At 41.3% G+C, this 15,021-nt stretch overlaps 1 protein-coding gene across 1 annotated transcript in view; it reads left to right on the top strand.

Moving 5' to 3' along the window:
• Positions 1–15,021, top strand: part of LOC122555476 (angiotensin-converting enzyme-like) — a 62,742-nt gene that overhangs the window by 37,672 nt on the left and 10,049 nt on the right. The window contains exon 4 of the mRNA XM_043701503.1: positions 8,890–8,945. Within this exon, the coding sequence (XP_043557438.1) occupies positions 8,890–8,945 (56 nt within the window). The remainder of the gene's footprint in view (positions 1–8,889; positions 8,946–15,021) is intronic.

The following is a 15,021-nucleotide window of genomic DNA, read 5'->3' on the forward strand; positions in this document are numbered from 1 at the left end:
TGTTTGATTGGACCAATGCGTTAAGCTTGTTGCATTGAACAAATGAGAGTATCTCTACTCATTGAATTATCATATGCAGTCTGTTTCATTGAATGGACGAGTGTATAAAGATTCACTAAATAAGTGAGTTAGGTTTGTTCCATTGAAACAAGGAATAAGGTTTGATTCAATGATTCATGGAATGCATTAAATGAAAATGGTAAGGTTGACACATTGAATGAATTAGAGAAGCTCTACTCATTGAATTAAGACGGGCAGTTTGGTTCATGTCCTGAACGTCTGCAGTTTGATAGAGACAATGCGTGAAACATGTGCCATTTAAGGAATGCGAGTAGCTCAAGTGCAGCCTCTTTCATTGAATGAACGTATGCAGTTTGGTTCACTAAATAAGGGAGTTAGGTTTGTTCCATTGTAACAAGGAATAATGTCTGATTCATTGAATCAATGCTCGTAGTTTGATTCAATGATTCAATGAATGCAGTTTATTTCATTGAATGAAAGCGTTCAGCTTGACGTATTGAATGAATGAGAGAAGCACTACTCATTGAATTAAGACGGGCAGTTTGGTTCATGTTGAGAAAGTGTGCAGTTTGACAGAAACAATGCGTGAAACGTGAAATTTAATGAATGAGCGTAGCTCTACTCATTGAATTGACAAGTGCAGCCTCTGTCATGGAATGAACGTATGCAGTTTGGTTCACTAAATAAGGAAGTTAGGTTTGTTCCATTGTAACAAGGAATAATGTTTGATTCATTGAATCAATGCTCGTAGTTTGATTCAATTATTCAATGAATGCAGTTTGTTTCATTGAATGAAAGCGTTAAGCTTGACGCATTGAATGAATGGGAGAAGCTCTCCTCATTCTATTAAGACGTGCACTCTAACATTGAGTAAATGATTGCTGTTTGCTCCATTGAATGAATGCGTTTTGCTCGTAGCATTGAAAGGATGGCAGGAGCTATACTCTTTTAATTAAGACATACAGTGTTTTTCATTGAATGAATGGGTGCAGTTTGATTCACGAAGTAAATGAGTTCGGTTTGTTTGATTGAATCCATGTATACCGTTTGATTCATTACTCTCATTCGTTTAGTGGGTCAAGCTGAACGCTTTCATTCAATGAAACAAACTGCATTCGTTCAATGCCACAAGCTTAACGCATTGATTCAATCAAACAAATTCCACACATTTAGTTCATGAAGCAAACTGCATTTGTCAATTCAATGAACACAGCTACTCATTCATTCAATGTCACAAGCTTCACGAAATGTCTCAAACGCAATGCACACAATCACTCCATGGATCAAACTGCACGTGTTAATTCAATGAGTAAAGCTTCTCCCATGCATTCAATGTGTCAAGGTCAACGCTTTCATTCAATGAAACAAACTGCATTCGTTGAATCATTGTATCAAACTATGATCATTGATTCAATGAATCAAACCGTATTCCTTGCTTCAATGGAACAAACGTAGCTCCATTATTGCTAGGTTCATTCAATGAAAGAGGCTGCACTTGTCAATTCAGTGAGTAGAGTTGCTCTCATTCATTTAATGGGTCAAGCTGAACGCTTTCATTCAATGAAACAAACTGCATTCTTTCAATCATTGAATCAAACTACAATCATTGAATCAAATAATCAAATGTAATTCGTTGATTGAATTCTACACACCACTCATTTCTGGAGTGAATTTAACTGCATTCATGCAGTTAATGAATCAAACTGCAAACGTTTATTCGATTAGGAACACTCCTCCGAAGAAACTAGCTTTTGCCATTCATTCAATGAAAGAAACTGTACGTGTTCATTCAATGATACAAATTGCATGCATTTATTAAATTAAACAGACTGCACGTGTTAATTCAATAAGCACAGCTTTTCTTGTTTATTCAATGTCTCGAGATTAGCATTTCATTCAATGAAACCAGCTGCAATCATTCAATCATTGAATCAAACTGCAATCATTGATTGAGTCAATGAATCAAACGGTAATAATGGATTCAATCAAACAAACTTAACTCATTTACTTCGTGAATAAAACTGCACCCATTCATTCAATGAAATGCACTGTATATCTTAATTAAAAGAGTAGAGCTCAGGCCATTCATTCAATACCACGAGCAAAACGCATTCATTCAATGGAGCAAACAGCACGCATTTAGTCAATGATCCAGACTGCACGTCTTACTTCAATGAGTAGAGCTTCTCTCATTCATTCAATGGGTCCAGCTTAACGCTTTCATTCAATGAAACAAACTGCTTTCCTTGAATCATTGAATCAAATTACATTCATTGATTCAATGAATCAAACCTTATTCCTTGCTTCAATGGAATAAATGTGTCTCCCTTCGTTAGTGAACCAAACTGCATATGTTCATTCAATGAAAGAGGCAGCACTTGTCAATTCAATGAGAAGAGCTACTCTCCTTCATTCAATGGGTCAAGCTTAACGCTTTCATTCAATGAAACAAACTGCATTCGTTCAATCATTGAATCAAATTACAATCATTGATTCAATGAATCAAACCTTATTCCTTGTTTCAATGGAACAAACCTAACTCACTTATTTAGTGAATCTTACTACACGCGTTCATTCAATGAAACAGACTGCCCATGATAATTCAATGAGTGGAGGTACTCTCATTCGTTCAATGCCACAAGCTTAACGCATTGATTCAATCAAACAAATTGCACACATTTAGTTCATGAAGCAAACTACATTTGTCAATTCAATGAATACAGCTACTCATACATTCAATGTCACAGGCTTCACACAATGTCTCAACCAAACTGCACACATTCACTCCATGGATCAAACTGCACGTGTTAATTCAATGAGTAAAGCTTCTCTCATTCATTCAATGTGTCAAGCTCATCGCTTCCATTCAATTATACAAAGTGCATGCATTGAATCATTGAATCAAAGTATGATTGTGGATTCAATGAATCAAACCATATTCCTTGATTCAATAGTGTTGTCCCAGTCGAATTCATGTTACTTGTCGTCTGCGTGTGTGGCTACTAAGGATAGCTGGTCGTGGCGTTTCGTGGCTAGTTGATGTTCATGGATGCGGGTTGTTAGATGTCTTCCTGGTTGTCCTATATCGTGTTTTGTGCAGTCCTTGCAACAACACCCCCAGATTCTATGGACTACATAAAGTGCACAAACCAGACATCCCACTCAGACCCATAGTATCACTACCAGGGACACCATCACACAAACTGGCTAAAGAACTACAGCAGAAACTGAAACACCTTATCAGCGGATCCAGACAATCTATACAATCAACACAGGAATTCTAGGACATCATCAGAAATATACACAATATACACAGGAGGCTCCCAAGCACTGAGGATGTCACCTAGACAGGGGACGAAACGTTTGCAACAAAAATTTCCAGCTCGGCGAACAGAACCACAACAACGAGCACAACGAGCACCCGAGCTACAAATCTTCACCCAAACTTTGAATCAAACCTTATTCCTTGCTTCAATGGAATACGCCTATCCTCCTTATTTAGTGAACCAAACTGCATACGTTCATTCAATGAAAGAGGCTGCACTTGTCAATTCACTGAGTAGAGCTACTCTCATTCGTTTAATGTTTCCACATTGTAAAGTAATCTAATCTAATGGGTCAAGCTTAACGCTTTAATTCAATGAAAGAAACTGCATTCATTCAATCATTGAATCAAACTACAATCATTGATTCAATGAATCAAACCTTATTCCTTGTTGCAATGGAACAAACCTATCTCCCTTATTCCTACGTTCATTCAAAGAAAGAAGCTGCACACGTTCAATTCATGAGTAGATCTACTCTCATTCATTCAATGGCACAAGTTTCACGCATTGTCTATCAAACTGCACACGTTCACTTATTGAACCAAACTGCCATTCTAAATTCAATGAGTAGAGCTTCTCTCATTCATTCAGTGTGTCAAGCCCTCTGTTTTCATTTAATGAAACAAACTGCATTCATTGAATCAAACTACAATCATTGAGTCAATGAATCAAACCATGTTCGTTGTTCCAAAGGTGAGCTGAAAATGTGTTGCTGGAACAGCGCAGCAGGTCAGGCAGCATCCAGGGAACAGGAGAATCGTCGTTTCGGGCATAAGCTCTTCTTCAGAAATGCCCGTAACATCGATCCTCCTGTTCTCCGGATGCTGCCTGACCTGCTGCGCTGTTCCAGCAACACATTTTCAGCTCTGAACTCCAGCATCTGCAGACCTCACTTTCTCTTTGTTCCTAAGAAACAAACAAAACTCACTTATTTAGTGAATCCTACAGCACACATTCATTCAATGAAACAGACTGCACATGATTATTCAATGAGTACAGGTTCTCTCAAACGTTCAAAGCCACAAGCTTAACGCATTGATTCAATCAAACAAACTGCACACATTTAGTCCATGAAATAAACTGCACGTGTTCATTCTTGTTTATTCAATGTGTCAAGCTTAGCACTGTCATTCAATGAAACCAATTGCATTCATTCAATCATTGAATCAAACTGCAATCATTGAGTCAATGAATCAAACAATATTAAGGTATTCAATCAAACAAACCTAACTCATTTACTTCGTGAATCAAACTGCACCCATTCATTGAATGAAATGCACTGTATGTCTTAATTAAAAGAGTAGAGCTCCTGCCATCCTTTCAATGCCACGAGCAAAAGGTATTCATTCAATGGAGAAAACAGCACTCATTTACTCAATGTTAGACTGCACGTCTTAATAGAATGAGTAGAGCTTATCTCCTTCATTCAATGGGTCAAGCTTAACGCTTTCATTCAATGAAACAAACTGCATTCAATCATTGTATCAAACTACATTCATTGATTCAATGAATAAAACATTATTCCTTGTTTCAATGGAGCAAACCTATGATTAGATTACTTACAGTGTGGAAACAGGCCCTTCGGCCCAACAAGTCCACACCGACCCGCCCCGCCGAAGCGCAATCCACCCATACCCCTACATTTACCCCTTTTAACCTAGCACTACGGGCAATTTAGCATGACCAATTCACCTAACCCGCACATCTTTGTGACTGTGGGAGGAAACCGGAGCACCCGGAGGAAACCCACGCAGATACGGGGAGAATGTGCAAACTCCACACAGTCGCCTGAGTCGGGAATTGAACCCGGGTCTCTGGCGCTGTGAGGCAGCAGTGCTAACCACTGTGCCACCGTGCCGCCCACTATCTCCCTTATTCCTACGTTCATTCAATGAAAGAAGCTGCACACGTTCAATTCAATGAGTAGATCTACTCTCATTAATTCAATGGCACAAGTTTCACGCATTGTCTCTATCAAACTGCACTCGTTCACTACATGCACCAAACTGCCCGTCTTAATTCAATGAGAAGAGCTTCTCTCATTCATTCAATGTGTCAAGTTCAACGCTTACATTCCATTATACAAACTGCATTCATTGAATCATTGAATCAAACTATGATTATTGACTCAATGAATGAAACCATATTCCTTGTTCCAATGGAACAAACGTAACTCACTTATTTAGTGAATCCTACTGCACTCATTCATTCAATGAAACAGACTGCACATGATAATTCAATGAGTAGAGGTTCTCTCATTTCTTCAATGCCACAAGCTTAACGCATTGATTCAATCAAACAAACTGCACACATTTAGTCCATGAAACAAACTGCACGTGTTCATTCAATGAGTAGAGCTTTTCTCTTTCATTCAATGCCTCGAGCTTAACGCTTTAATACAATTAAACAACCTGCATTCATTCATTCATTGATTCATATTTTAATCATTGATTCAAAGAATCAAATATAATTCATTGATTTAATTGTACACACCTTTCATTTGTGGAGTGATTTTAACTGCATTCATGCAATTAATGAATCAAACTGCAAATCTTTATTCGATGAGGAACACTGCAAGTGCTATTCCATTGAATCTCGCCTTTGCCATTCATTCAATCAAACAAACTGCATGCATTTATTAAATTAAACAGACTGCACGTGTTAATTCAATAAGTACAGCTTTTCTTGTTTATTCAATGTCTCGAGATTAGCACTTTCATTCAATGAAACCAGCTGCAATCATTCAATCATTGAGTCAATGAATCAAACAGTATTAATGGATTCAATCAAACAAACTTAGCTCATTTACTTCGTGAATCAAACAGCACTCATTCATTCAATGAAATGCACTGTATGTCTTAATTAAAAGAGTATAGCGCCGGCCAGACATGCAATGCCTCGAGCAAAACGCATTCATTCAATGGAGCAAACAGCACTCATTTACTCAATGTTAGACTGGACGTATTAATACAATGAGTAGAGCTTCTATCATTCATTCAATGGGTCAATGAAACAAACTGCATTCCTTGTTACAATGGAACAATCCTAACTCCCTTATTTAGTGAACCAAGCTGCATACGTTCATTCAATGAAAGAGGCTGCACTTGTCAATTCAATGAGTAGAGCTCATTAGGGCGGCACGGTTACAGTGGTTAGCACTGCTGCCTCACAGCGCCAGAGACCTGAGTTCAATTCCTGCCTCAGGCGACTGACTGTGTGGAGCTTGCACGTTCTCCCCGTGTCTGCGTGGGTTTCCTCCGGGTGCTCCGGTTTCCTCCCACAGTCCAAAAATGTGCAGGTTAGGTGAATTGGCCATGCTAAATTGCCCGTAGTGTTAGGTGAAGGGATAAACGTAGGGGAATGGGTCTGGGTGGGTTGCGCTTCGGCGGTTTGGTGTGGACTTGTTGGGCCGAAGTGCCTGTTTCCACATTGTAAGTAATCTAGCTACTCTCCTTCATTCAATGGGTCAAGTTTAACGCTTTCATTCAATGAAACAAACTGCATTCATTCAATCATTGTATCAAACTACATTCATTGATTCAATGAATCAAACCTTATTCCTTGTTTCAATGGAGCAAACCTATCTCCCTTATTCCTACGTTCATTCAATGAAAGAAGCTGCACACGTTCAATTCAATGAGTAGATCTACTCTCATTAATTCAATGGAACAGGTTTCACGCATTGTCTCTATCAAACTGCACTCGTTCACTACATGCACCAAACTGCCCGTCTTAATTCAATGAGAAGAGCTTCACTCATTCATTCAATGTGTCAAGCTTAACGCTCCCATTCCATTATACAAACTGCATTCATTGAATCATTGAATCAAACTATGATTATTGACTCAATGAATGAAACCATATTCCTTGTTCCAATGGAACAAACGTAAGTCACTTTTTCAGTGAATCCTACTGCACTCATTCATTCAATGAAACAGACTGCACATGATAATTCAATGAGTGGAGGTACTCTCATTCGTTCAATGCCACAAGCTTAACGCATTGATTCAATCAAACAAATTGCACACATTTAGTTCATGAAGCAAACTGCATTTGTCAATTCAATGAACACAGCTACTCATTCATTCAATGTCACAAGCTTCTCACATTGAAACAAACTGCATTCATTCAATCATTGTATCAAACTCCAATCGTTGAGTGAATGAATCAAACAGTATTAATGGATTCAATCAAACAAACTTAGCTCATTTACTTCGTGAATCAAACTGCATACGTTCATTCAATGAAAGAGGCTGCACTTGTCAATTCAATGATTTTACAGTGGTGCTGTAAAAGCACAGCAAGTCAGACAGCATCCGAGGAGCAGGAGAATGGATGTTTCGGGCAAAAGCTTTTCTGAGAACTTCACAAGTTTTGATTGTTTGATAGATCCAGGGTTGCGGTGAGATTTTGTTGGTATTTTTGTTCTCGATTTATTTCAGATCATGAGAAATGCTGGTTTGTGCGTATTAAAAAGTGTGAATTAAAAGGTATAATGAGAAGTCTGCAATCAGTAAAAGTCAGTCTTTTATTACTTCTGAATTCTAATATTTCACCGGAAAATTAACCACAAAAGAAGAAGGAAATTTCGAAACAAGAATTATTGGTCGAATTGCCCATTAGCTGGTATCTGGAGCAGCGGCTGCTGTTGCGATGGTGGTATAGTGTGAGCTGCCTTCCAAGCAGCTGATCCTGGTTCGATTCCTGGCCCTCGCAAGCTGTGGCTTTTAAACCACTCAACAGCAAAAAGACCATTTCCAGCAGTGGGATTGAAACACTTACATCTGCACATCACCTTGAGTCAGCCACCCCAACGAGGCCAAACCTCTGAAGTGCGGCCACTACTTTGAAATTGAGGATGCGCCCTGGAAGATTAAGGAGTCAGGACGATACCCGTTTCCAATAAACTGGTGTCATGACAGAAATCCTGCGGTTTTTCATTTTATTTCAAGATTTCACTCCTTTCAACATTACTCTCAGTTTTTTTCGTGAAATACAGCCTACTATCAAGTGAAAAGTGGGTGGACAGTCCATTGTTTATGGGTACAGCATTATTTATTATAAGAGATCGGTTATTTTATTTTTTAATCGAAATGCACAGCAATCTGATTGTGTCGTGCACAGACAGAATCTGTTTGCTCACTTCATTCACCCTGACAGACTCTTGAGTATTTCTGCGGGTTGGTTGCAATTCCCAGTTCTGGCCAGTAGTGGTCACTAACTTGTGGAACAATGAAGTTCCAAGATCAGAGAGAATGAGAGAACAGACAATAAGTGTTGTCCTTGTGTTGGACCGTGCAGGTCAGAACTAGGAGGAGTGGAGACCAGCTACTTTTATATTTCTAGTAATGAGAAAATGACTCGGTAAAACTCTGAGAAATGATAGAAATGACCACACAGTGAGTGAAAGTTTAATCCAAGATAAAGTTAAAAATACACATGCGACCTGGTGAAGGAGCAGCGCTATGAAGGCTAGTGCTTCCAAATAAACCTGTTGGACTATAACCTGGTATTGTGTGATTTTTAACTTTGTCCACCCCAGTCCAATACCGGCTCCTCCACGTCATCATCCAAGATGGTCATCATGGTTAAGGGAAGGTAGTGTCTGATGAACGTGACTGATTTTCTTTGAAGGATAAAGAATGGATGGAGTGTTTGCGATGTAGATCAACCTGATGATAAGAAGGACCATAAGACACAGTATTTATAGCAAAAGGTTTACAGTATCATGCAGCTGTAATGATATATTAAACACATTTAGGTTAAACCTTTCATCTTTTAGAATGGGTTAGCCAGATTTGGTTCTTTAATATGTAAATCTCAGAACTATTTTTAAGTTACATTCTTGAGATAACGTTAGATTTTCTAAAAAAAAGGTGCCATCTCAACTCAGACAATGCATTAAAGGTGTGAGGCTAAAGTCTGTCTGTGTCCCAGTCTTGATTCAGACTGGTTCTATTAATCAAAACTCACAGGTTTGAAGCTGCTCTGATCCTCAAAGCCAGTGTACTGGATGAAGGCAGCAGACCACGTGGTGCTCATGACCCATCCGACCAGACCAGGCCAGTCCAACCGGAGGCAATCTACACAAGCCACAGGCTTGGGGCCTGCTGGAAAATGGAGGGACCCGAGAGACCTGCCCCAGGAAGGAGAACCGACATGAAACATTCCCGGCCCCATAAAACACCTGCCTGGCATGAAATCTATCAGAATGGACCCAGAGAGCAGCCCAAAAACTTTTGCAAAAAAACGTGGCTGGACCTGGATTAGCAACTGAAACCAGGAACTTCTCCACCGGATCCTAAGCAAGCCCCCTCCAGTAAAAAAAAACACACAGTAAATTATCTGTTACACTGGGTCCTAAGCAGAACCTCTGCAAACATCCACCAAACTGCAACCTACCTCCTCCACAGGGTCCGAGGAAGGATCGCTGAACTGGAAGCAGTCACAATCCACTCCACCAGACAACCGGACCACTCAAATGCAAGAAACCTGCAAATTAGCAGGGTAAGCGTGCCGGCCTGCTGGTAGGGCTGAGACTACGGGTCTCAAGACCCCCCGCCCCCCTTTCCTAGCTTACTCCTAGCAAATGTACAATCTCTGGAGAACAAGATGGACAAACTCAGATCACCGCTCAGATTCTAGCGTGACTTGCGGGACTGCTGTGTACTCTGCTTCACCAAGTCCCGCACCTCTCCTGGTTTACCAAACCCTGCCCACTGACGCCTGTCCTGGACACCAAGCCCCGACCCCTGACCTCGAAGCCACAAATTCGCCTTCACCCCGCTGACGTAACCATCGCAGTGGGCGGGGCTTCCACCCCATTTGTCATTCGACAGGCCTTTGGAAGAAGTCCTTTCCGCATCCCTCACATCATCCCCATCCCTCACATCTGGCCTTTGAGAGAATCTCTGTCCTCCAATCTGTCCCCATTCCACACATCATCCTCAATCCCTCGTACCTGGCCTCATCCCCTGCTGTTATTAGACTGCTGCAAGGACCCTTCTCAGTTGAAATAATGTTGATATTGCTGTTGTTGAAACTGCTTTGTGCACCTTCTGTGCCGTGTAACGTGTATCCCTGGCTCTGCCCAGACACCCTCTGATCTATATGTCCTTGTTTGTTATGATCTGCCTGTTCTGCTCACAAAACAAAACTGTACTTAGTTTAAGACAAAAAAAACTGCAGGAGGCTGGAGGACACAGCAAGCCAGGCAGCATCAGGAGGTCTTGAAGAACGGTTATACCCGAAACATCGACATCTCCACCTCCTGATGCTGCCTGGCTTGCTGTGTTCTTCCAGCCTCCTGCCTGTCTATTTCACTCTACTTGGGTACACGTGACTACAATAAATCAAGATTTGGAGGCATATTCTCTCCCAATCAGGGAACACTTCAGCAGTCAGGGACATCCGGCCTCAGATCTTCAGGACACTGTCCTCCAAGGCCGACTTCGGGATACACACCATTGCACTGTGGCCGGGCAGAGGCTCATACAAGTTTGGTACCCATGAGGATAGCCTCAACCAGGACTTTGGGTTCATGCCACACTACAGGTGACCGCACTACACAATACCCACACACTGTTACATACTCACACGGACCCTCTCATATACACACACATACAGCACCCACACTCACACCCACGTACACACTCTCTCACAGGCTTATTCTCTGTCATACTCATGCACATACTCTACCAAGAATGCACACACTCTCACATGCATTCACACTCACACTTTCTCCCGCAAACCCACATAAACACACACTGTCTCTCAGATTCACACGTACACATATATATAAGTCGATGGGGTGATTTTGCATTTACAGAATTGTAATTGTAGATACATTCTGTTTTGTTAAAAAAGCCACACAATCTGCAGGCAGTCAATGCAAGCAGGGTCTAGATTAGAGTGGTGCTGGAAAAGCACAGCAGGTCAGGTAGTGGGAAGAGAAGGTAGCAAAGAGTACAGTAGGTGGATCGGGGTGGGGATGAAGGTCCATGTAACATTTTACAAATTCCTACTTTGGAAATAGAACCAGTCCGGCTCAAGATTAAGAATCAGACAGACTCTAACTTCCCACCTTTAATGCATTATCATAGCTGAAATGTCACTTTTTAAAATAAAACCTTAAGATATCTCAAGAATGTGACTTGAAAGAAGTTCTGGGATTTACATATTAATGAACCAAAACCTACAACCCATTTTAAAAGATGAAAGACTTAACAGCAATCAAGGTTTGTTCAATATATCATTTCAGTTGCATGACACCGTGATCTCTTTCTATAAATTCTATGTCTTATGATCCTGCTCCACAGCCGCCTAATGAACATAGAACAATACAGCGCAGAACAGGCCCTTCGGCCCTCGATGTCGCACCGACCTGTGAATGAATCTAAGCCCATTCCCCCTACAGTATCCCATCATGTGCTTATCCAAGGATTGTTTAAATCTCCCAAATGTGGCTGAGTTAACTATAGAACATAGAACAATTGAAGGAACAGTGCTCCGAAAACTAATGCTTCCAAATTAACCAGGATGATAACCTGGCGTTGTGTGATTTTTAACAATAATTCAAATCAAACCATGAGGCCCCACATCATCTATCTACTCAGCATTGTGTTCTGGCTCAGATTCCTCAACTGCTCCTCATATGACAACCCAGAACCATTCTTGTAGACCTTCTCTGGACACCTCCTAGGCGAACACATCCCTCCTTTGACACAGGGCTCATAGCTGCTCACAACGTACAACATGCAGTCTGACCAGAACTTTGTACAGCCTCAGCAGTGTGCTTCTGCTCTTGTACTCTAGTCCATTCAAAATGAATGTAAACATTCCACTATTTAAAGAAAATAACATTAATTTATTCCTGAACTCTAAAAGTAAATATTAAACAACAATTCACAACTCTAAGCACCCCCAGTTAACTGCTTATTATCTGCCTCCAATTTTATAACAATATATTGTTCCAATAAAAAACTTACTAATATTACATCAACTTAGTTTCAAAACCATACAGTAGCTGTCGTCTCCGGTGTCTGTCTTCTTTTGGCTGAAGATCTCTCTGGGTTGCCTTCTGCCTTTTACTGTGAAGATATTTCATATGAAGAAGATACCCCTGTCAGAGAGTGTTTTTGAATAGCAGGCTTTCTTGATAGCAGTTACTCTCTTCAATGGCAGTTTCTCTTTCTGACTTTTGAAATGCCTGTTTTTTTTAATACCCCAGCATCAGATCGTCTCATTGGTTGTATGTTAGCAAAAACAATTATTTCAAACTTGATTGGGTTTTAGTATCCTGGGGCATTATTCAAAATGGTTGGTTAAATTTGAATTGTTGTTAAAGCAGGAACCAACTCAGGTATCCATTTTACAGCCAAATGTTACATACTTTCACATTTTCAGTACACTCTGAGACTGCTATCTAGTCATCACACGTGCGGGTCAGATCTCAGTTCAGAACAGCATTCTCTCTCTTAAAGGTACAGTACATGCCTTCAACTTCATAACACCCTCCCAACTTAAGAAAAAGATGAACCATCATAATGAAAAGACTGCTTCATCTTTTTTCTAATTCTTAAATCCCATTACAGTAAAATACATGGGACATTGATTTAAGTTCATATTAAATTTCTGCACACATACTTTTCTCAGCAGAGAGCGGCGCGAGCTGGTCGGAAGTAAAAGCGAACCCGGGAGACTACAGCGAAGGTAAGACAGTTTGTTTTAAAATTGCTTACCTGTAGTGGGCAGCGGTGTGTTTTTTTTACTCTCTCTCCACAGAAAGAACGGGAGCAGCAGAGGAAGTGACGGCAAGCAGAGGGGCAGCCGGGAAGGAACAGTGAGTATATAAGTCAGGCAGGCGGCCATGGAAAGGATGGCAGGAGCTATACTCTTTTAATTAGGAGATACAGTGTTTTTCATGGAATGAATGGGTGCAGTTTGATTCACGAAGTAAATGGGTTAGGTTTGTTTGATTGAATCCATTAGTACCGTTTGGTTCATTGACTCAATGATTGCAGTTTGATTCAATGATTGAATGAATGGAATTGGTTTCTTTGAATGAAAATGCTAAGCTTGACACATTGAATAAACAAGAAAAGCTGTGCTCATTGAATAAACACGAGCAGTTTATTTCATGGACAAAATGTGTGCAGTTTGTGACTGTAAGTGAGGCAGGTAGGGGGAACCGGAGTTCAGGAGTGGAGGAGCCTCAGCCCTTGACCTTGTCCAACAGGTACGAGATTCTTGCTCCCTGTTCGGATGAGGAAGAGGGCTCTGGACAGGATGAGCCAACTGACCAAGGCACCATGGTCCAGAAGGCCATTCAAGAGGGGGGAATTAATAGACAAGTAGTGGTTATAGGGGATTCTATAATTCGGGGGACAGATAGTATCCTTTGCAAGCCGGATTGGGAGTCTCGCATGGTGTGTTGCCTTCCCGGTGCCAGGGTGCGAGACATCTCTGACCGGCTTGAAAGGATATTGGAGCGGGAGGGGGAGGATCCAGTTGTTGTGGTCCACGTTGGTACCAACAACATAGGCAAGACTAGGGTGGAGGACCTGTTTGGGCATTATGAAGCACTAGGCAGGAAATTGAAACACAGGTCCTCAAGGGTCATAATCTCCGGATTACTGCCCGAGCCACGTGCCAATTGGCATAGGGACAAGAAAATTAGGCAAGTAATTTTCTTGTGGGCGGCACGGTGGCACAGTGGTTAGCACTGCTGCCTCACAGCGCCAGAGACCCGGGTTCAATTCCCGCCTCAGGCGACTGACTGTGTGGAGTTTGCACGTTCTCCCCGTGTCTGCGTGGGTTTCCTCCGGGTGCTCCGGTTTCCTCCCACAGTCCAAAGATGTGCAGGGCCAGGTGAATTGGCCATACTAAATTGCCCGTAGTGTTAGATAAGGGGTAAATGTAGGGGTATGGGGTGTTTCGCTTCGGCGGGTCGGTGTGGACTTGTTGGGCCGAAGGGCCTGTTTACACACTGTAATGTAATCTAATCTAATCTATAAAGTAAACACGTGGCTAAGGGATTGGTGTGGGAAAGAGGGATTCCACTTCATGGCGCATTGGCATCAGTTTTGGAACAGGGGGGATCTGTACCGTTGGAACGGTCTCCACCTGAACCGATCAGGTACCAATGTTCTAGCAAAGAGGGTAAATAGGGTGGTCAGTAGGACTTTAAACTTCTGAGTTGGGGGGAAGGGAAAGTGAAAGCGACAGGGAGTATGGGGGTAAATGGCAAGATAAGCAGCAGGATAGCATGTTTCCAGGCGGATTTAAAATTGAGGCAGGCTGAGAATGCAGTAAAAAGCAAGGATAACTTAGGACATATGACTTCCAACATCTCTAATGATAAGGAAGTTAGCATTAAGGCACATTATCTGAATGCTCGTAGCATTCATAACAAAGCCGATGAACTAATGGCACAGATAATAGTGAATGATTATGATGTTGTAGGCATCACAGAGACTTGGTTACAGGGGGGTCAGGACTGGCAGTTAAACCTCCATGGTTTTTCAACTTATCTAAAAGACAGGGAGGTGGGCAGAGGGGGTGGGGTTGCCTTGTTAGTTAAGAACAAAATTAAATCTATGATATTGAATGACATAGCGTCAGATGATGTGGAGTCTGTGTGGGTGGAATTGAAGAACCACAAAGGCAAAAAAAA

This window comes from Chiloscyllium plagiosum, chromosome 12 (assembly GCF_004010195.1).
Source record: "Chiloscyllium plagiosum isolate BGI_BamShark_2017 chromosome 12, ASM401019v2, whole genome shotgun sequence".
Classification (NCBI taxonomy): domain Eukaryota; kingdom Metazoa; phylum Chordata; class Chondrichthyes; order Orectolobiformes; family Hemiscylliidae; genus Chiloscyllium; species Chiloscyllium plagiosum.